Source organism: Lemur catta, chromosome 7, assembly GCF_020740605.2.
Source record: "Lemur catta isolate mLemCat1 chromosome 7, mLemCat1.pri, whole genome shotgun sequence".
NCBI lineage: Eukaryota > Metazoa > Chordata > Mammalia > Primates > Lemuridae > Lemur > Lemur catta.
Window position 1 is genome coordinate 26,176,702 of NC_059134.1, and position 20,418 is coordinate 26,197,119.

Consider the following 20,418-nt stretch of genomic DNA (forward strand, 5'->3'; position numbering starts at 1 on the left):
CACCTCCCTACCTCCCCCTCTCAGGTCCCGGTGCCTCGGAAGGGCCATCCTTTGCCTTTCTCACCCACTAGGGCAGAGAGGGCTTCCTGGAAAGGGTGGCCTTTGAGGTGCTGGCTTTGCCTGAGTCTGTCTCTGTCCCCTGCCCTGACTCTGTGCCTCTGTGTCCCTTGCTCCGGTGTAGGCTGAGGGGAGCAGGGAAGGCCCCGAGTGCTGCGGCCTGGAGAGGGCTCCCTCCCTGGGCCTCCAGAACGATCCACAGCTCCAAGCCTTCTGAGGCGACAACTAGGGCTGCCCCGACAACAGAAACTTAGCTTTCTAAAAATGAAATATAAATCAACCCGGTGAAGGAGGAATATTCTTACTGTCTTGAGAATAACAGTGCTGATGACAAACAAGGTGCTGGCACCCACGGGCTCAGGCTCTGGGGAGCTGTCAGGGCATAATTTGCATGCTAAATACAATATTTTTAGCACCAAAGTTTGCAGCACTTAACTTGCCCTGAACATTTAATTATGGACTTTGATCTTCTCCCTGAACCTGCATGTAGCACTAAGCCCTGAGAGAGGCTCCTGTCCCCAGGAGCACCCTGATTCCAGAAGGTGGGCAAAACAGACCCCTGCTCCAGCTTGGGGGGCCCGGGGGGTGGTCAGTAACCCAGTGACCACGTCCTGGGGAGGCATCAGACCCCGTGGGGGCTCTGGGGACCTCCTACCTGCCGATAACCACCCCTGAACCCACACACACACACACACACACACACACACACACACACACACACACACACACACACTCATGCTCTCAGGCTATGGAAGATCCTGGCCTGGCTGGGAGCATAAAGGTTTATCTGGTTATCAGCAATCTCATGCGGGCACACAGGTCTATCAGCGAGAACCCAGCAGGTGACAAAGGGAAGTGGGGAGAGAGAGAGAGCGGAGGGAGGAGGAAGACCCGGAACAGAGTGAGCAGAGGCTGACAGGGAGAAGAGGGGAAGAGGGCAGGGCAGGGGCGGGAGGTGGGGCAGGGGAAAGTTGCCCACAGTTGTCAAGAGGCGTCAAGTCTTTCTGCCAGACAGCAGATTGACAGCTAGAGTGGGCAGGGGGAGGGCCGGGCCCCACCCCCTCCCCCCTCAGCACTGCAGGGGCACAGAAACGGGAGGAGGGGGACCCGGGAACACAAGGTGGAAGGGGGCGGCCCAGGCTCAGGCTCTCTCCGAAGGGGCCCTGACGATGGCCCCATTCTCTCGACAGCGAGGGCGAAGGGAAGCCCTGGGAATTTCCACCCCGCTCTGCCCTTCCCTGTGTCTGTGTGTATGTCCGTGTCTCTCTGTAGAGTGCCTTGTAATCAGAGGGTGCTTCATTTGCCTGTACATCAGTGACGTCTGCACCTCCCCTCTGGCCCCCTCGTCCCCAGAGCACAGCAAGGGATTGCCGCCTAAGGGTCAGGCATAGTTGGGCACTCTGCGTGCGTCTTCGCAGACGGGAAAGGGAGTCTGACAGTCATAGAGGAGTAGGTCTGGATGTGGCTGCAAGTCTTCAAGGCTCCAGGCCCTTATTCTTCCCCAGGTGGCTTCTGGAGGAGTCCCAGGTGGCCACGGGCTGGGAGAGGTCTTGGGAGTTGAGACGGTGTGGAGTCCAGCAGGCTAAGAGAGTGCATCATTCCGTCCATCCAGACACCCATTTGTTGTCTTACGCAGTGAATATTTATTGAGCAACTATTGTGCTCCAGGCCCTAGGTGGAGTACAGGGAATAAAACAGTGAAGAAGGTGGTCGTGATCCCTGCCCTCGTGAGTTCACAGGCTAGTGGGATGACAGGCATTAACCCAGTGATCACACCATAGCGTGAAAGCTGCACTTCCCCACGGCCAGGGCCTTGGGGAGGGCAGACAAAGCACAGGCGTGCCCTGCACACCTCCAGGGCACCGTCCTCCTAGGTGACGTGTGACACAGCAGCCCTGGCAAGCCTTGCCTTGAACAGGTAGGTACGGAATTGGTGAGGGCAAGAAGACCGACAGCGTGGAGAACTTCGAGCACGGCTGGGGCAGGAGCCCCTGGAAGAGCAAGTGCAGGTCCTGCTTTCCCGGTGGTCCCAGAACAGGAGCAGCCAGTCGCCTGCAAGTAGCAACACTGAAGACTGGCCTATCTTCGGGGCATTTCCACTGTCCCCACCTACCTGGATCCCTGTCCCCGGGGACTGCATGGCTTCCTTTACCTACTTATTAGCCCCGGGCGCCCTGTGTCCCACTGGCTCACTGCCCTCCTGGGTCCTGTGACCCAGGCTGTGTGTGCAGCGTTAGCTCCCATCCGTGCGGGGCCTCTATGGGCTGCGCCCTCCCTGACGGTGTGTTCTCCTACCCGGCAGGGGGCCGTTCCTATGACCTCACTGGTCACGCTCTGGTACGGGGAAGGTAGTTTGCCTCTAAGGCTATTCCTGCATCCTAGACCTTCCACTCCAGCCCGGCTTCTTGACCTTCCCTGAATGCAAGTGGAAGAGGCCAGTGTACTGAGAAGATTTTTTAAAAAGACAAAGAAAGAAAGAAAACCTGTTTGGACCCATCAGGGTAACACCAGTTGGGCTGCCCTAGCGAGCAAGCGAGTAGGTGGTGGGGCAGAGCAGGGGTACAGTTATTAGTGGGGCTTCAGTGGTGAAAGGGGCGAGTCTGGGCATCTGTGTGCCTGAGGGTCCTCTCTGGCCAACCCAGTACTGGTGGCTCTGTGACATCTGGGTCCTGGGGAGGCAGGAGAAGCAAGAAGCTGATGGGGGGCAGGCAGATCATCTTTGGAGTGGGGAGACCCACCCTGGCTTTGTGGGCTGGGGGCAGGGGAGGAGGAGGTATCTGGTGAGAATAGGCTTCCCACTCCCTCTCCCATCCCAGTTCTGCTACTTGGCAAATAAAGGCTCCCCAGAGCAGAGGCCCAGGGTGGCCCCTGGGGAGGGAACAGGCAGGAGTTGCTTGGCAGAACCCCCGGCGTGGAGGGCATCCTGGGGGGCCTCTTACTCCCAGTTGGAGCCATAGACAGCCCCAAGTCCATGGGAAATGTTGCAAGACCACAGTGGCATGTGGCTTTCTCCTGTATTCACATCTAGCTTCTGAGGCCCAGAGAACCTCCCTGGCATCTCAGGGTGGTGGAACTCCGATGCTGAGGGCGAGGTGAAGGACGGTGGCCAGGCCAGGGGACGGAGGTGCCACCATTCAGAGACGGGAGCGGCAGGGCCTGGGGCAGGGAACTGTATGGGAACAGAGCTGGGGCATCCACACCTTCGGGATCTTCCTGAGCCGGCCCAACTCCAAACACGCTGTCCCATTGCCCCCAGGGGTGTGTGAGCTGCAGGAAGAGCCATTTGGAGGCCAGGGAAGGCATGAGTGGACGGGAGAGGAAGGAGAGTGCCCGGGAGGAGACAAGTTCCATTGCCTGGCTTTCTCTGCCCTGGGGTTCAGAGCCAGAAAAGCCGACAGCATGGACTTGACCCCAGGCTCCGGGTGGTACCATCTGTGGATCGTCCTCACGACTGTGTCTCAGTGGGCATAAACTTGCCCTGGCCCTGTTCCTGACCCGACACCATTTCAGGTGTGTCCCAGGAGGTCTCAGCGTCACAGCCACACCAGGGCACTGAAGGAAAGTCTTTCCTTCCTTCCCCGAATGCGCTGGCAAAGGAAAGCAGGCAGCGCTTCCAAGAGCTTCCTCGCCAACGGCTCCCACAGGCTGGGCTGTCTGTGCCTTACTGGAAGAGAAAAACTCCTCTAATTTAGGAGAAACTGCAAGAAACGAATGAGTTGAGTGCTTACTAACTGCCTTGCCTTTTGAGCGGCATGGTATCGGATTTAATTGTGACAACAGCCCAGAGATAAGTCTTGTCGCTGCTGAGTGATACGATGAAGGCTGAGATAGTTTCAGCAACCTGAGGTCATGTCACTAGGGAGCGGCTCAGCCAGGATTTGGGTCTGTCACACCAGCCTCCGACAGCTCCCTCCCCTGCCTCAGCCCAACCTGGCTCCTACCTCTGCCCTTACGTTAGCTTACAGCAAACCTGCTGCTGTCGTCCCAGTCAGCAAACATGGAGGCAGTGACTTCTGTGCCTCGGCAGCAGGGCCCTGAGAGAGGGCCGGATGGAACACAGAAAGGCAGGACACAGTGGCATGGTCTGTGCTGAGCCAGAAGGTGGCCCCAAGAGTGGCTCCTCAGCCTCACTGCACGGGTGTCAGGACAGCACGCCCTGTGGAGGGACTGGCATCTCCAGTGGGGAAGTCACAGGAGGCTTCCCAGGCAGGGATAGGCAAGTCGGTCTCAAATGACAGAGGGGACCCCGACAGGCACTGGTGGGAGAGGAGCTCAGACCACCAGCACAAAGGGGGCCCATGGCCGTGAGTGTGGGGCAGGGTGGGCCGTGGGGACAGAGGAGTGTGGGTCTCAGGGGGCTGGAGCCCCCACTGACTGAGGCCCTAATAAGTTGGGGGGGTGTGCCCTACAGGTGGCAGCAGGGGGTGGGCAGGGAAGGAATGTTCCTGAACAGAAGATGACCAGCGCTGCCATCCATGTGCTCAAGGAGCGCTGGGGCCTCCCTGGCCTGCTGGTGCCTCCCTCCTCTCCTCCCTGCCACGGGCCCAGAGCCCCGCTTCCTCCGCTCTTCCCCTGCCCTTGTCATTCTCTCCCTGGGGCTCAGGACCCCCGGGTTGGCTTTGGAGGGGGACATGGTCTCCCCAGTCTCCTCTCCTCATTGTTCCTAGGATGAGTCATAGGCCTCCTTGTCACTAAGGAGTTTGCAGCTCATCTGCTATCCCACCTCCCTTCTGGGACAGTCGCAGAAGCCCTTTTGGACTTTAACTGCTGTTGATCCAGCTCGCCAAACCTCCTTGCTCCTTTTGGTTTCCCCGCCTCATGACTGGGAGGATCCCACCAATGGTGTCCTTCTCCCAACACAAGCCACCGGGCAGAACAACCTGAGCTATCTGCCTCTCTGGGGACAGCCAGGCTAGATGACGCCATCTCTCAGGGCTCAGGAGTGTCTGCCTTGGGGTGGGCTGGATTGGTTCACGTGGGGTTTGCCATGGGAAAGGAAGCTCTCGCCTGGGTAGAAGGTAATGAGGGGTGAAGCAAGTAATGTCACTGACAAAGGACAGGAGTGGGGGCGGGAGGAGTGGAGTGACGCTGAGCACCAACTCGTGCTGGAGACGCCCATGATCTAATCCATCCTCGAAACAATAAAACTGCTGCAAACATGAGGCTGAAGCCCAGAAAGTCTAGGCAAAGTCCACCCCAGGCCTGCCCGGCCCTGAAGCCCCTGCCACAGGCCAGGATCCCCATCTGCCACCACAGGTCCCCATTTCCTCACTTTACACGCAACAGGAGAGGTCTTTGGAATGCATGGTACATTCTGGTTGTGTCCTCCCTCTGCTGGGAGAGTGACAGCTCCCGAATCAGAATGGGTGTCAGGGTCTCCCCAGTGCCATCCCTCCACCTGCCCTCACGGTCTCCGCCCCACAAACATCTGTCTCATCTTCCCCGGCCTGTCGTCCTCTCCCGCTTCCACCTGGTCCCGGCTGTGCCCCTCCTCTGCTCTGTCCTTGTCCTCATTCCACCTTCGCATCTTCCTGACCTACCCCCTCAGCTTGGTGTCTGCCCAGAGGGGGCGAGAGGGATGTAGACTGTGCTGTCCACTCTCCGCATGTGGCTGGCAATGTCAATTTATTTAAATTAAAAATTCCAATTCCTTGGTTGCACTAGGCACATTTCAAGTGCTCGATAGCACACGTGGCAGGCGGCTGCCCTGTGGAGCAGCGTGGAGGTAGGTTTCCATCCCTGGTCCCGAGTGACTCCTAGCTTAGGGGCTTGGGTGCCTTCAACTAAAATGGGGGACAAAGGGTGAGGAGCAGGCTTGTGGGGGAGAAGGGAATGTTCAGTTTGGGCACTTTGAGTTTAAGGGGTCTGTAGGATCTCCAAGTCAGGATGCCCAGTAAGAAATCAGGGAGTTCCTATTCTCCCCCACCCCAAACTCTCCTAAACAGGACTTGAAATTCAACGAGAGACCCTCTTTTCCAGAATTTCAAGGGCCTCACTAAAATTTGATTTTAAACATCCCTAGGAAACCTGTAGAAGGCCGCTCTGCTGAAATGGGACTCAAGGGAGAGGCTGTGGATGTCTGTGTCTGTGCCTGGCTAGGGGAGGCTCGAGCAGGGAGAAGAGGGTGCCAGTGGGCAATGAAGGGCCGTGACGGCCAGGGCTGGCCTGAAGTCCCTACCTGTCATCTCCTGGGGGAAGCAGGCATCTGAGGACCTCTGCCTAGACTCCTGAGCCCCAGAGCTGAAAGGACTCCCAGGGACAGTGCTGTCTACATCTCCACAGGATCCCTGCCATTCATGGGACACCAGGTGCAAAAGGATCACCTACCTTTCCTAACTCCTTTCCTTGGGGTCTGCTCTCCAACTCTCCAGTAGGACCAGCCAGCCCCATTCTCACCTGTGCTTCACTCCTGACCACGCCCACTACTGCCGGAGCTCACCTGGCTGTGAATACGCAGCCCCAGAGCCTTCTCTGACTCTCGCAGAATCGTAGATTTGGAGCTAGACTCAGACTTCAGGGTTCTGGGAGAAGCAAACTGCCCCGAGCCTCCTCCACTCCCCTCGTCCTGCTCCCGCTGGTTCTGGGAAAGAAGGAACTCCCAGGGGCATCTTCAACACGTCGTGCCTAAGGCTTAGTCTCAGGGAGGCCAGAGAGGTTGGGCCAGGCGGCTAGCAGGGAGGAGGGGGATGGAACGGTCTGCTGAGTGCCCCCTGCCACCAGTCCCCAGGGGTCCCCACTTATCCAACCGAGAGAGGAAAAGACCTCTGACTCTTGGGGCTGCTGGCCAGTGACTGTCTTCATAGCAGTGCCAAGGAGGGGCACAGAGGAAACCACAGGACACCCCCGGGGCTTGTTCTCAGATTGGCTGTGCCTCCAAATCCCCTGGGGATTGTGAGTGATGCTTACACCAGGATCCGATCCTGGAGGTGCTGGTCTAATTAGTCGAGGGTAGAGCCAGGTGTTGGTGTATTTAAAAAGCCCCTCTCCTTGTAAATGCTCATATGCAGGCTAGAATTATAACCTCTGTTCTAGGACACGCCCCAGTTCCCTGGGCTCACACCTGGCTTTCCATGGTGGCCACAGACTGTGGCAAGGTGAGGATAAAGTGTCCAGGGACCAGCAGGCTGGAGCCACAGTCCAGAGGCCACAGGACGGAGGATGCAATGCTGCTGGCCGTGCTAAAAAGGACTCGCGCACTCAGCAGGATAGCACGGGAGGCCACAGGTGTCCTCTGTCCTGCCTCTCTTCCATACTGACACCAGACTGCCGACTGCTGGCTCCGTGCCCAGCCTGGAATGCCCAGCCCAGGAGGGCAACATGCAAACGCAGGCCTGCTGACCGGCTCGGGGTCAGAGCCGGCCAGGAGTTGAGACGGACGATTCCCTTTCTCTGACAACTGAAAACTACGGTTGTGTGTGTATGAGTTGGAGTGGCTGCTTTCACTGTGCTGTGCAGCAGTGTGGACAGGTGGAGAGGAGCAGGATGGGACCCGGGGGCACCGTTCTGCCCCGCCTCCCAATGATCACCCGCTTTGCTGGAAGCCCACTGGCCCCCGAGCCAGGGCCCCGGTCACACAGTTAGTGTGAGCAGCCCCAGCTCTGCCCCAGCCTGCCCTCAACCAGCAGGCCAGCTGACGGGAGGCCAGGGTGTTGTCACAGGTGCGAGCTCTCTGAGCCACTGCCGAGAAGCTAAATCTCTGCCCTGTGAGCTCCATCCCGAGCCCAGATAAGCCACCCTCACCATCACCACCCCCTCCCCGAGCCCCTAGCTGCCCCTGCCTCCCTGCACCGTGTGAACGTACAGATTATGCACACACAGCCCACACCAGACAATCACACACATGCACATGTACACACGCACCCCACACTAGCACTCCTGGCCCCTATATGTACACACAGCCCACACCAGACAACCACACACGTGCACATGCACACACGCACCCCACACTAGCACTCCTGGCCCCTATATGTACACACAGCCCACACCAGACAATCACACGTGTGCACATGCACACACGCACCCCACACCGACACTCCTGGCCCCTATATGTACACACAGCCCACACCAGACAATCACACGCATGCACATGCAAACACGCACCCCACAGTGGCACTCCTGGCCCCTATATCCAACCTGGCCCCAGGCCCACCCATCTGTAAAGGGCAGGCTCCGACCCACAGCTGTATTGACTTCAGGGCTTGAAACCCGGCTGTGCAACTGGACACCGAGAAGGGTGGGGCCGGGGACCAGTGACCGCGCGTCCCACGTAGGATCTCTCATCCACGTCGGAGTGCACCCTTGGTTTACCCTCAAGAGACCGTGAGGTGGACCCAGGCACTGGGACCAGGGCCACTGGGAAGGGGTGGTCAGTGTGGCAACAGGGGCCTGTCTGAGACTTTAAACAGTGAGCAGAAATTTCCTCGGAACTTTTAGCTTCTGTGAAAAGGAGCAAAGCAGGAGTGTCTGGCACCCCTGCCCCAGCCTGAGGTAAGACGAGCCCACTACCCTCACTGCAGTGCCTGCCGTTGTCTTCAGAGGGCGTTTCCTGGGACACAAGGGCCCTGTGAACTCCGGGGCATGTGGCAAAAGGTGGCAGCATTCTTGGGAGGGGAGAGGGAATTCTCCTTGGGGGGTTGAGCCCACGTAGAGCAGGAGGAGGAGGCCTGGGGCCTGCCGGAGATGACTTGGAGGAAGTGCTGGGAGCAGCTCTCCAAGCCAGGGGCCCTTCCCCAGCTACAACCTCAGTGGCACCTCTGCCCCTCCCTCCATCCCCTGGGAGACCAGCTTCCTGCTTCCTCTCAAGGTCAAAGGCGCAGGATGGAGAAAAGACCTTCCCAGAAGCCCAGTTTCACTTCCACCTATCCCTCCTCCATCCAGGCAAGGAGACCCCAAGTTGGCTAAACTGTCTGGGCTTCTCGCTTGGCAGCACCCAGAATGGCCAGGAGGGGCTCCTTGCCCTCTAGGAAGGCCACAGTGTCCTGCTTTTGCCTCCAGAGGGCCGGCTGCCAGGAGGTACAACCCACTCCATCCTGGATGTGCAGCTGGGTGCCAGCCTTGACCAGCACTGTGAGGATGGCTGTGTTGCCCTTGAGGGCAGACAGGTGGGCAGGTGTCCAGCACACCTGGCTATGGGCACAGATATCTGCAGAGTACTCCAGAAGACTGGTGGTGCTCAGACAGGCACCTCTCTGCACTGCCAGGTGGAGGGGTGTCCAGCCCGACTGCTTGGCAGCATTGGGGTCAGCCCCACACCCCAGCAGTGCCAACACTGCCACCTCCCCATGGCAGGAAGCTAGGTGCATGGGTGTCCAGTTCATGCCTCTGAGAGTGCCGAAGTGTGCATGGCTCTCAGCCAGCAGGTGGATGATCTCCAGGTAGCCCTTGTAGGCTGCTAGATGCATGGGTGACCAGCCCTGCTGGGCGGGCAGCTCGAGCCTGACCTGAGCAGCGTCTTGCAGATAGGGTACTTGCCCTTGGCAGCCTTGGTGTGCAGCGGGCTGTAGCCACTCTGATCAAGGGCGTCGGGGCCCAGCCCACTTTCAGCAGGTGTTAGGTGGCCCCCACTTTGCCCTGTTCCACTGCCAGGTGCAGTGGTGTCCTCAGGTTTCCCTGCCGAGATCCAACTTAGCCCCCTGGCCTGTCAGCAGCTTGGCGGGGCTGACACGGCCAATGTAGTCAGCCATGTGGAGGGGCCTTGCCCTCAGCTGCGTGCAGGTTGAGGTCAGCTTGGCGGGAGACCAGAAGCCATGCCTCATTCTCCAAGTTATTCTGTGTGGCCAGGTGAAGTGGCGTCCACCCCTCATGCTCCTGAGCATCCATGTGGGCCCTGTGGGTCCAGGAGCAGGTGCACAGTGCTGTTGTCCCCATTCTGGGCTGCAAAACGCAGGGGGTCCCAGCCGTCCTTGTCTGCCACATTGGCATCAGTGCCATGAACCAAAAGCAGGGCACAGGGGTTTGGCTGCTGGTCCTGGGTGGCGATGAGGAAGGGTGTGTAGGCAGAGGCCCCCTGGCAGTCCACGTCCATCTTGTGGGCCAGCAGAAGCCTCGCCCACTCTACCCTGCCCTGGGCCACCAGGAATTGGAGGGGAGTGACCTTGTTCTCATAGATGTGCGGTTCCTCATCACTCGGGACCAAGCTCTTGTTGCGGGAGAGTTGTAGGACCTGCTCCAAGTAGTTTCCTGCATCTGCTGGGAGGAAGATGGGGTGGGAAGAAAAAAACCTGTGACCTGTCCAAAGGACATCTCAGCCATCCCCCTGCCTCCTGGAAGTAGTGTCCAGGAACAGAGACTAGAGGAGCAAGGGCAATGCCTTTTCAATAATACAGCTCCCCACACAGGACTGTTGCTATTCGAGCTTGGCCTCCCTTGTTTTGGAGAGCTGAGACCTACAGTTCCTCCTGCACAGATGAGGCCAAAGGAGCAACGGGCCCAGGAGGCCTGGGTGCAAGCCCTGATCCCCTAGCAGCCCCTGGCCTCAGCCCATTCTCTGCCCCTTTGAGCCTCCATGTCCGGGTCAGCAAAGGGGAGACAAACAATGCTCAGCTCATTCTACCAAATTATGGAGGTGAGAACTTTCAGAGGAAGGCCTGGGACCATGGAAGTTAATGCAAGTCAGAAATAAATTTGTGGTTGGAGCTCTAAGACCTAAATCCCCCTGAGATATTAAGGACTCACCACACCCCATTCCTATCCCCCACCCCAAACACACACATAGATTCCATTTGTCTAGCATGGGCTGTAGGCATTGCCTTTTTGTTGTTGTTCTTAATTTCCTAAGTCTAAGTGCAGCCAACTTTGAGAACCAGGCTCCGCCTCTCAGGTCAGGAAGGGGAGAATCTTGCGAGGACGCAGGCCTGAAGGGGAGGCCGAGTCAGGCCCCTGAGCACCTGTGCAATTTTGGAAGACGCAGCTGGGTGCTGGGACAGGTCCCTCGGACCCCAGATGTGTGCCAGGCCCAGGGAGGGTGGGGCCATGGAGGATGGGAACAGGGTGGGGTTTGATTCCAGTTGCTCTGCAGCTGTGAGTTCTCCGGTGACACCTGGACTCACTGCTGTTTGTTAGCTCCGGGCCGGCTTCCTCGCTGACCTGGGGAGGGAGTTCTGGTCTGTGGCGTCCTCCCCTCCTTCCCTCTCTCCAGTGCTCTTTGTCACTCATCAGGACTCATATTCTACTCTGTCCTGGGACACCTCCTTTGCCATGGCTACCGTCAGCTGTGTCTGGAGGAAAATACGGAGCAGGAGCCACTCTCTAGAAGGAGGTGGCCCAGGGCCTTGCCTTCCCCTGGGGCACGTGGACTGCAGGGTGGGTCTGTGGGTCCAGCCAGGAGTCCCAAGCTAACCCATGGCTGGTTCCCGTGTTCGGGCAGGGACAGGAGAGCCGGGGGATGCGGTTGCTGCCCACAGTGTGAATCCTCCCTCTGCAGGGAGGGCTCTGCTTGATCCCACATGTGAGCAGGGGTATGTCCTTCCCAGGGGCTCTGAGCTACAGCCACCACTAGCCCTTACAGAAGCTCTGTGCAAATTAGGAAAAGAAGTTCTCTCTGGATGGAGGCGGCCCGAGCTAGAAAGCCTGGCTTGGCCCCCTCAGCCAGGCAGCCTTGTGAAGGGCACAGCCCGGGCATGAATATTCAGAGTCCTGCCAGAGACCATGGCAGTCCACACACAGGCCCCAGGGTAGCATGACAGGACGGCAAGGCAAGCCCAGTCCACACACTCCCATCCAAGGCTGGAACAGCGATGGCTTGCAGGACCCCTTCCTTCCTGGCCAGGGCTTAACTCTCGGGCCTGCCTCAGGACTGCAGCAGTGACAACAGCAAGTCTGTCTCCACTGTGATGTCTGCTCCACGAGGGAGGGAGAGAGAGAGCAAAGGGAGCAACAGGCTGGCCACAGTCCCTTCCCTGTTTTAGATACCCTAACATTTCCTGTGTCCCCCCAATTCCACTCCTGGGCTCCTGTACGTCCATACATGCACATGAAGAAGAGGCAGGAAACTTGGGGCCCAGCGAGGCACTTTGGCAAGTCACCCACACTCTGAGTTATCAGAGTCCTTTTCCATAGAACCGGGGGGCAGGGCTAGACGATCTCCAAGATGCTCACACTTACACACACGTGTACGTCTTCACAGTCCCCAAAGGACAGGATAACCTCACAGTCCATTCCAGCCCGTGATCTCATGGTCTGGAAACATTTCACAAATGAAGACACCGTAGCCCTGAAAGAACCCGGGGCTGGCTGGGGAGCTCCGTGGCAAGGCCAGGCCCCGATACTGCGACTTACGCCTCTGGCAACGAGGATTTTCTACTCTACCTCCACAGACTGCACATAACACACACAGAGCTTAGGCCCCGTCCTCAGCTGCTCCCGGCTCCCGATGCCGTCCTCCCCGCCCTGGGATGCAGATTCGACCCTAGAAAGTCCCTCCAGGCCCTAGTGCTGCTGGTGTCTCTCTGCATAGTTCTTAGGAGTGACCTGGGCCCGATCATCTCCCTGTGGCCCTGCCCAGCTCCCAGTCCCTGGGCAGGTGAGGCTGGTTGGGCACCCGCCAAGCACGGCCCCTTCCTGGGGTCCTGCTCCCAGCAGCGCCTCATCAGGTCCCCACCAGCTGTGGGCCACACCTGGCCACATGTCGGAGACAGGCTGCAGGGAGGGCCACACCTGCGGCCACTTGGATAATGATGGTTGTCATGGTGAACCCTGCAGGAGGAGGCCCAGGCCGTGCGGGTGCTGGGAGACAGGGCAGGGGCTCCGAGGCCCCGGGCAGGTGTGCATGCAGCAGGGGCTCCACGCGTGCGTGGGGAGTGAACAGCTGGACTAATGACCGACTTGAGGTTCTGATTTGAGCAGCCGGGTCTCTCTGGTCCAGCTCTAGCTACCTCCCAGGTCAAGACCGGGCAGGACCCCACACTGCGGGGCTGTGCTGCCCAAAGACTACAGGATGGACAGACAGGCCTAGGTGAAGGCTCTGACATCCCACGTTGCAAGCTTACCCAAGTCGCCTGCGGTCCATTTACCTGGCACCTAGGCAGCAGGGCTGGGGGCTGGGGAAGGCAGGGACGGGCGCTCTGAAAGCAAGGGGTCAGAGCCACGCGCATGGGCTGGACGCACTTTGTCTTTCCTTTCACTAGGACATGAGTGGAAGGAGGGTGAGGAAAAGAATCTTGAGGAGAATAGGGTCCCCACGCAAGCCTGCCCCTTGTGCTCCCTCTCTAACCCCAGCCCTCCCACGGCCCCTCCCCAGCACCCCATCGAGGGGCCTGCCCTGCCCCCCACACAGCTCACCGCAGCTACCTGCTACCTGAGTGAGGCTTCTTCCGAGTGAGGAGCTCCCAGAAGACTGATGGGGACATGCTCTGAGTGACTTGGTCCACTATCCACGGTCACCCCAGCCAGGGGGCCCTACAGCCCACACAGTCCCGGACAAGCCTTTCCAGCCGGGGTCCTCCCTACCCTCCTCCTCCCACCTGGGTAGGGAGGGACCAGACTGCATCCCTGTCCTGCCCTGCCCGCTGGCCATGGGGGCCAGGCAGGGTGGTGGCCGCCAGCTGCCTCCTGGGCATATGGCATGAAGCACCCCCCATACTTGCACATGTCGGATTTGGGCCCTGGGGCCTTGCTGCTCTCCGAGAACATCTCAGGGGGATGGAGCTGAACAAGCCCTACAGGGCTGACCTCCCAATGCACTGCATCCACTTGGATAGGCCGAAGTCTGAAATCTGGGAGAAAGCCAGTGTCAGGGGATACGGTTGTAATAGAGTCTTGTGTCCAGAAAACTGCTTCTGTCCCTCACCCGTCCTGCGATCTACCCGTCCCAGTATCGTGCAGTGGTTTCCTACTGCACTGCCTCCCAGCTCCACCACTTACTACCTGATGATCTTGGACAAGTTACTTATCATCTCAGAGCCTCAATTTCCCTATCTGTAAAATGGAAATAATATGAGTACTTGACCAGAGTGCTGTTATGAACATTAAATGAGGTAACATGCAAAAAAGCACTTAGAACAGTACCTGGTGTGCTGCAAGTCCTTGGCAGGTGTTGCCATTATCCAGAGAGACTGTGGATACAGTTGCCATCCTCAGAGAGCTTCTGCTCATCCACCTCCAGGGGCCCTGAAACATACCAAGTACATGTATCCCCCCTTTGCTCCCATCCATTAAGTCATTATTCACCAATGGGCCATTCACTGAGGGCCCACTAGACTGTGGACTGAAGACCAAGGAGCAGATAAGAAACATGAGATGTCCCCACACACTCTGTACCCTCATAAGTGCCTGTTCAAACAGGGGGTACAGTCACAAGTAATTACATCTTTGCAATTGGGGTTAGCAGTGTAAAGAAACAGAGGCACAGTGAGGGTATACAACAGGGGCCTGTAGAAGTAGATCAGGGAAGACCTCCCTGAGGAGGTGATGTTTAAGCTAAGAGCTGAAAGATGAGAAGGTCTTTGCTAGATAAAGAGAGAGGAGTAGGGGGAACAGAATATGCAAAGGTCCTGGAGCAGAAGAGAGTGTGGCATGTTTTAGGAACTGAAAAATATGGCCATTATGACCTTTCTTAGGGATTACCTCGTTTACACACATCCCCACCCAAAGCATGGAATGGAAGGGATAGATATTTTATTCTGCCTATTTTAGAAATGCAAAATTGAGGCCTAAAGAGGGTTATCACAAGCATCCTCGTATCCAGGCTCATGCACCAAACTTTACTGCTTAGCCATCTCTGTTCCAGGTACTATCCCTGCCCTCAGAATTTGTCCATGAAGAGAACTGCTTAGACTTCTTGCCAGGCCAGTCAGGCAGGTAGATAACTCTGCTCACTGGAGGAGACTCTAGAGTGAAAGAGGGTGAGAGGATTGGCCTGGGCTCTTACCTTGACACACATGTTGCTGTCTAAGAGGATGCTGCCTGGCTTGAAATCCAAGTGGAGCAGAGGTGGCTTAATGCTGTGCAGGAAGTTCATGGCCAAGCTGGTCTCAGGGATGATGCAGAACCTGAGCTGCCAGCAGAGGCTGTGGGTGGCAGCATCTTCTCCAGGGAGGTGTTGGCACTAAACCCCACCACAATGCCCAGGGGCTGCTTGCACACCCCATGGATAGACACGATGTGCTGAAACTTGACCTTCTCCCTTTTGGCGGCTTCTTCAATGAGGCAATTCACATGAGAGCTATGGGGAGCAAGAGATGGGAGAGCATGACCTGTTAATTACTAACACAACCAGCAGAACACACGAACTAGGCGTGATGCCAGGCTGCGGGGACCCAGAGAAGCCTCGAGAGCTTGCAAGGTAGTGGAGGAGGAAAGAGAGACCTGAAGCGAAGCCCAGCAAGTATCACAGATGAGGTTCAGCAGACAAGACAGGAAGTGAGGGGGTTTGCAGGTGTAGGAGCCAGTCCACTCTGCAGAGGTGGCCACAGACAGCACCTGTCTCAGCCGGACGTTGATTCTGGCTACCTGTTTCTACGTGTATCTCCCCCAGTAGATGTCAAGCCCCTAGAGATTAATATTATGCCTCATGTTTCTGTTTTAAAATATCATTTATTGCCATTTTAATTATGAAAGTAATACATACACCTTGTAGAAAATCTAGGGACTATAGACAGCTATAAAAAAGAAAAGTAAGTCATCCACAATCCAACCTGCCAGGGTTGGCTTCTGTTGATATTTTAGGATATTCTTCTATGATACATTTTCAAGGCCTCTCTTTCCCTTTCTCCCTCCCTTTCGCTCCTTCCTCCCCATCCTCTGGATCACACAGTGTGGAGCACGAGTGAGCACCTCCCCACACGACGATTCTCCTGAAGCACGGTTGTTAATGCACAGTACTCCATTTTACAGATCTACTATAATTATTCATCTTTGTACTCCCCAGAGCACATGGCACTGCGCCGCACAATACATCTTTGTCGATTGCACGGAAGTCAAGACTTAAGGGACCGCCTTACAAAAACAAGCATTTGCAAACCCTTTCACTCATTTCGCTGTATGTGCCCACAGTGCAAATTATAAATATGCAAATTGTTATAGATTGTTATGGGATGGTGGTTATGGGGATTGAGGAGAAATGACATTTTTGAAAGCACAATATTTGCAAATTTGTGATGGCGCTGCTGTCCCCTCCCTGGGAAGCCAACCAGAGAGCCCCGACCTGCAGGAAAACTACCTGCTCTCCCTGGCACCTGGACAGGTTGTCTAGACTAAGTTTCTCCTGTTCTTGCCTTTACTTCTCTACTGTGCCAGAGATCTCCACTTCTGTGATAGTTTTGATCTGTTTCCTCTCCTCCTCTTGGGTTCGCAGGAACTAGAATGACATCTGTCTTATGAAATGGAAACAGCACTGGACCTGGGGTCACACCACCCAGATTTCAAATCCCAGTTTCACCACTTATTATCTGCATGATCTTGAGCAAGTGAATTCTCTGAGCCTTGGTTTCTGAACTGTAAAATGGGAATAATAGTAACTGCCTTGCACAACTCCACTCCACACCCAGACTTCTGGAAAGCATTTACTACCATCTCTCCTTTTCCTCATCTCCCTCCCCTCCCTCTAGTTTCTGTTGTCTGCACTTCACTGAACACCTGTTGCTAAGGTCACCAATGACCTCCACGTTGCTATAGCCAACGGACAATTTCTAGTTCTCAGTCTAGAGTTCAGATCTCGGACTTTTTTTCTTCCCTCCTCTATGTGTCAACATTCTCCAGGATTTCCCCCTCTTTTCCTGGGTCACTTCCTCTCTGTTTCCTTGGCAGGCGCATGTTGTTTTCCTCGACCGTGGGGTCAGTCCTAGCCCCTCTCCTCTGCACTCTGCACTCTACACTCTGTGTCTCGTCAATCCCGACCTCTCTGACTGCATATGCAATACTAAATGTGTCTAAAGTTAAGCTTGATTCTCCCCTAAAACCTCCTCCTTCCTCAGCCTTCCTCATTTCAGTGAATAGGGCCTCTATCTTGGTCCTCACACAAGGACCCTCGTGTCACTCCTCACAAACAGGCCCTCTGGCAAATCCTGCTGGCACTACCTTCAAAATATCGTAGAGCAAGAATCTGACCAGTTCTCACTCCCTCTGCCCACTGGCATCTTGGCCCAAGCCTCCTAATTGTCCTCTCTGCTTCTGCCTCTTCCGATCCCGCATCCATTTTCAACCCAGCAGCCAGAGTGACACTTGTAAAATCTAAGTCAGAGCATGTCACCACCCTCTTCAGTGCCCTCCAACGGCTTTCTTCTCATTCCCAATAAAAGCCAAAGTTCTTGCAATGGCCAAAAAAGTTCTACAAGATCTGTCACCTCCCCGAGATCGGCCGTAGCCTGTGTGGTTCCAGGAGCTGATGCTTCCGGCTCCTCAGGTCCTGGGAGGCTGGGGATGGCAGGGGACCGGCCCTCCCTCCTCCCTGCCCTGCGCATGTTAGGGGAGCCAGGACCTGAGCCCTGAGGCCACAACTTAGTCTTAGTCCTTCCTTAGTCTCAGCCTTTGGTCTCCCCGACAGCTCTCACCCTGCAGCGAGGGAGCCGAGCTGGGAAAGGAAGTTGTCCTGACGCTGGAAGCAGAAGTCCAGCCAGAGACGTTGGCTCCATTGTATTTAGGTGCAGTCTGAAGTGGGAGTCCGTTTATGCATCCTGCAACTCCCATGTCCCAGGGCTTATGAAGGGTTCAGGGCCCTTCCTGGGCCCGACCCCCGGCCCTCCCGGCAAGGATGGGGTTCAAAAATTCCTAATTGGGATTTTTCTGGTCTGAATCTATTGGTCTGACTGGTTTAATGCTTCCTTTGTTATTGTTGGTTTTCGTTTGTTTGTTACCCAGTCTTAGTGTGCTAAAGGTCCCCAAGAAGGGGTCAGCAGAGATAGATGGGCTGGGGGGATGGGCTCCTGTCTGCAGAGGGGTCCCTTCAGGGCACTGCTCTTGGCCCCAAGCTCAGAGGGATGGACACCCGGCCTGGGGGTGGCCATGGGGGAGGTGGGCTCCTTGGCCCAGTTACTAGGGGAGGCTGGAAGGTGGGGCAGGTTGAGCTGGTGACAGCGTGGCTGCAGAGCAGTGTTGGGGCTGTTGAGGAATCTAGCCTGAGGGCTCAGGGCAGAGACTTGGGGCAGAAGGGGAGACAGTGTCCCTGTAGAGGCAAACCTGGCTGCTGGGCAGACAGGGAGCTGTCCCAGTGGGTAAAGTCAGCTGGACGGCAGAGGGAGGGACGGTCTCCCAGAGATGTGAGAAGTGGCAGCACATGGAGGCGACTTCCCTTCTTTTCTCTGAACTGCCTGCTCCCTCCCCCTTCCCTGTCACCCAAGGTGGCCAGTACCTCAGTCTACCTGGGGATGCAGGTGAGAAGAGAGGAAGGCTTCCCAGTGCTGAGCCTGGAAGTTCCTCTGGGTCTTTGGCCAATGGGATTGTCCTCTGACCTCAGAGGCCCTCAGAGCAGGGAAAATGTTAAGTAGTTGAATAGGTGGGTCTCCCCAGGGGCACTGAGCAAGTGAGTCACTGCCCAGGGCCAGGTACAGCTGGGGGAACTGTGGCCAAGCAGTGCAGGGTCAGTCCCTTCTCACCTACAATGGGGCAGATGGGCTGACGTCCACAGGGAGACCCCAGAGTGACCATTGGCAAGTGCGAGGAGCCCACCTACCAGAGGAGGAATTGCCTTGCCTTTAGCTCAAGGCTGTTGAGCCCATCAGCCATGCCACAACCCCCAGACTGCCAGGGAACAGCATAGGCAGGGTGGTGCACAGACTCCCGGTGGAAGCTGCAGAACTTGCTCTTTCCGTAACAATTTACATGCAACCCCAGGATGAGAGGCCGAAGATTAAGATTAAGGACTGCAGATTGGGCCCGAAGACAGTTGTCACAGGGACCAGTGATAGCCACTGTTAATTAAACATTCACTTTGTTCCCAGATCAATAGCTGCTTTACACACTGCACGTACTTTACAGATGTTATCTTGTTTAAATCTACAACAATGTTAAGATGTCAACATCTCATCATTTGCAGATGAGGAAACTGCCTTGGAGACAATAAGTAGTCAATGGCCACACGGCTAGTAAGCGGCAGTTGACATTCAAACCCAGGCCTCTTGGTTCTTGGGGAAGTGAGCAGGACATGGGAGGAGCAGGGGTAGCCTTTCATGAATATGGGCAGGGGGTGAGAGAGTCATGCTCCCTGGAAGGCGGTGGAGGTGATAGAAACTGCTTCCAGAGCAGGGCATGTACCCCAAAGACAGTGTCAGAGGGAGGCCCCCAGCTTGCTTTGGCTGGAGCAAGGAGGGGACAACAGACCTTACTGCCCCTGGAGCAGCACTGCCTGCCCTGACAAGTTTCAAAGCCTCCCCCAGGAGAGCCTGGAAGAGGAGAGGGGAGTCTGCCGTCAGGGAGACCAGGGGGTCAAGAAGAGGTCTTGTGCCTTCCGCTGGGTGGGCTAACACGGAGACTGGGAAGGCGGACAGCCCCCTGGCCCTGAGGAAGTTTGACTGGGACCCAGATCTCTGACGTTCAGCAAAATCTGTCTCGGCTCTTGGAGGAAACACCAGGGGTGAATGGTCTGCATCAGTTCACCCATTTCCTTTGGCCCAGTTACACCTGAAGTGCTTCTCTAGGGAGAGCAAGAAACCAGAAGCCGCCATTGGCTGTCTGCAGAGACTGGCACCTGTCACAGGAATGTTGACGAAAGCATCATCCCTGGAAGAAGAGACCCGTAGGGCCCAAGGCAGGCTGCCAGGATCCCAAATAAAATACCTCTGTGAATTTGTCGCAGGGGTGGAGGTCGAGGGCCATGCAGGAGCCAGGGTGTGTTACCGCTGACCCTCCTGTGGAGACAGCCACGCTGTGGGTTCAAGCACTCCTGCGGCTTCTGAGGAGTCAGGCGAGATAGAGGTACACGTTTACCCAGAGCAACTGGCTTGTCACACCGGGCTTGCGCTGCTCCTTTGATCTCTCTGAAGTGGCCAGGACAAAAGCCTAGCAGTCTTTGGATAAGCTCTGGGAGAAGTTGTAAGGGGAGAGGACCCTTCTCGGGTATAAGGTCACAGAAACAAAAAACCCCTGGATCCCTGGTTATGAGTGGGGTGGAGTTAGGGACTTGGGGAAGAGCAGGGCTGTCCCAGAGGCTGCTGGTTTCTTCCCAGCGGTCTGAGTGCAGAGTCCTAGGTCCTGCCTGGCGGGGAGTCTGCAGCCAGTGCGTGGGGGGTGCAGGGGGAGCTCCACCTTCTACTGCACACCTTCTCACAATGGGAGTGGACAGGGAGGTGGTCCGATGTATTCTGTTTTGGTAGATGGAGGATAGAAATGTTCTGGACTTGGAATTAGTAAATGAATTTTGTTGGCGGGGGACAGGGGTGACTGTCTTTGGGAACCTGACATTTGCAGCCTGCCACTCCCAGACCAGTGAGC

The 20,418-nt window shown here is 56.5% G+C and overlaps 1 protein-coding gene across 1 annotated transcript in view; it reads right to left on the reverse strand.

Moving 5' to 3' along the window:
- Positions 1 to 5,665: 5,665 nt before the first annotated feature.
- The window catches only part of ANKK1 (ankyrin repeat and kinase domain containing 1), a 29,001-nt gene continuing 14,248 nt past the window's right edge, over positions 5,666 to 20,418 (reverse strand). The window contains 19 exon segments of the mRNA XM_045556921.1: positions 5,666 to 9,490; positions 9,493 to 9,594; positions 9,597 to 9,674; positions 9,677 to 9,750; positions 9,752 to 9,888; positions 9,890 to 10,242; positions 11,106 to 11,142; positions 11,768 to 11,892; positions 12,596 to 12,653; positions 12,655 to 12,706; positions 12,708 to 12,750; positions 13,352 to 13,404; positions 13,643 to 13,697; positions 13,700 to 13,769; positions 14,924 to 15,072; positions 15,075 to 15,217; positions 18,662 to 18,851; positions 19,314 to 19,370; positions 19,825 to 20,007. Of these exon segments, the coding sequence (XP_045412877.1) occupies positions 8,955 to 9,490; positions 9,493 to 9,594; positions 9,597 to 9,674; positions 9,677 to 9,750; positions 9,752 to 9,888; positions 9,890 to 10,242; positions 11,106 to 11,142; positions 11,768 to 11,892; positions 12,596 to 12,653; positions 12,655 to 12,706; positions 12,708 to 12,750; positions 13,352 to 13,404; positions 13,643 to 13,697; positions 13,700 to 13,769; positions 14,924 to 15,072; positions 15,075 to 15,217; positions 18,662 to 18,851; positions 19,314 to 19,370; positions 19,825 to 20,007 (2,495 nt within the window). The 3' untranslated portion in view covers positions 5,666 to 8,954.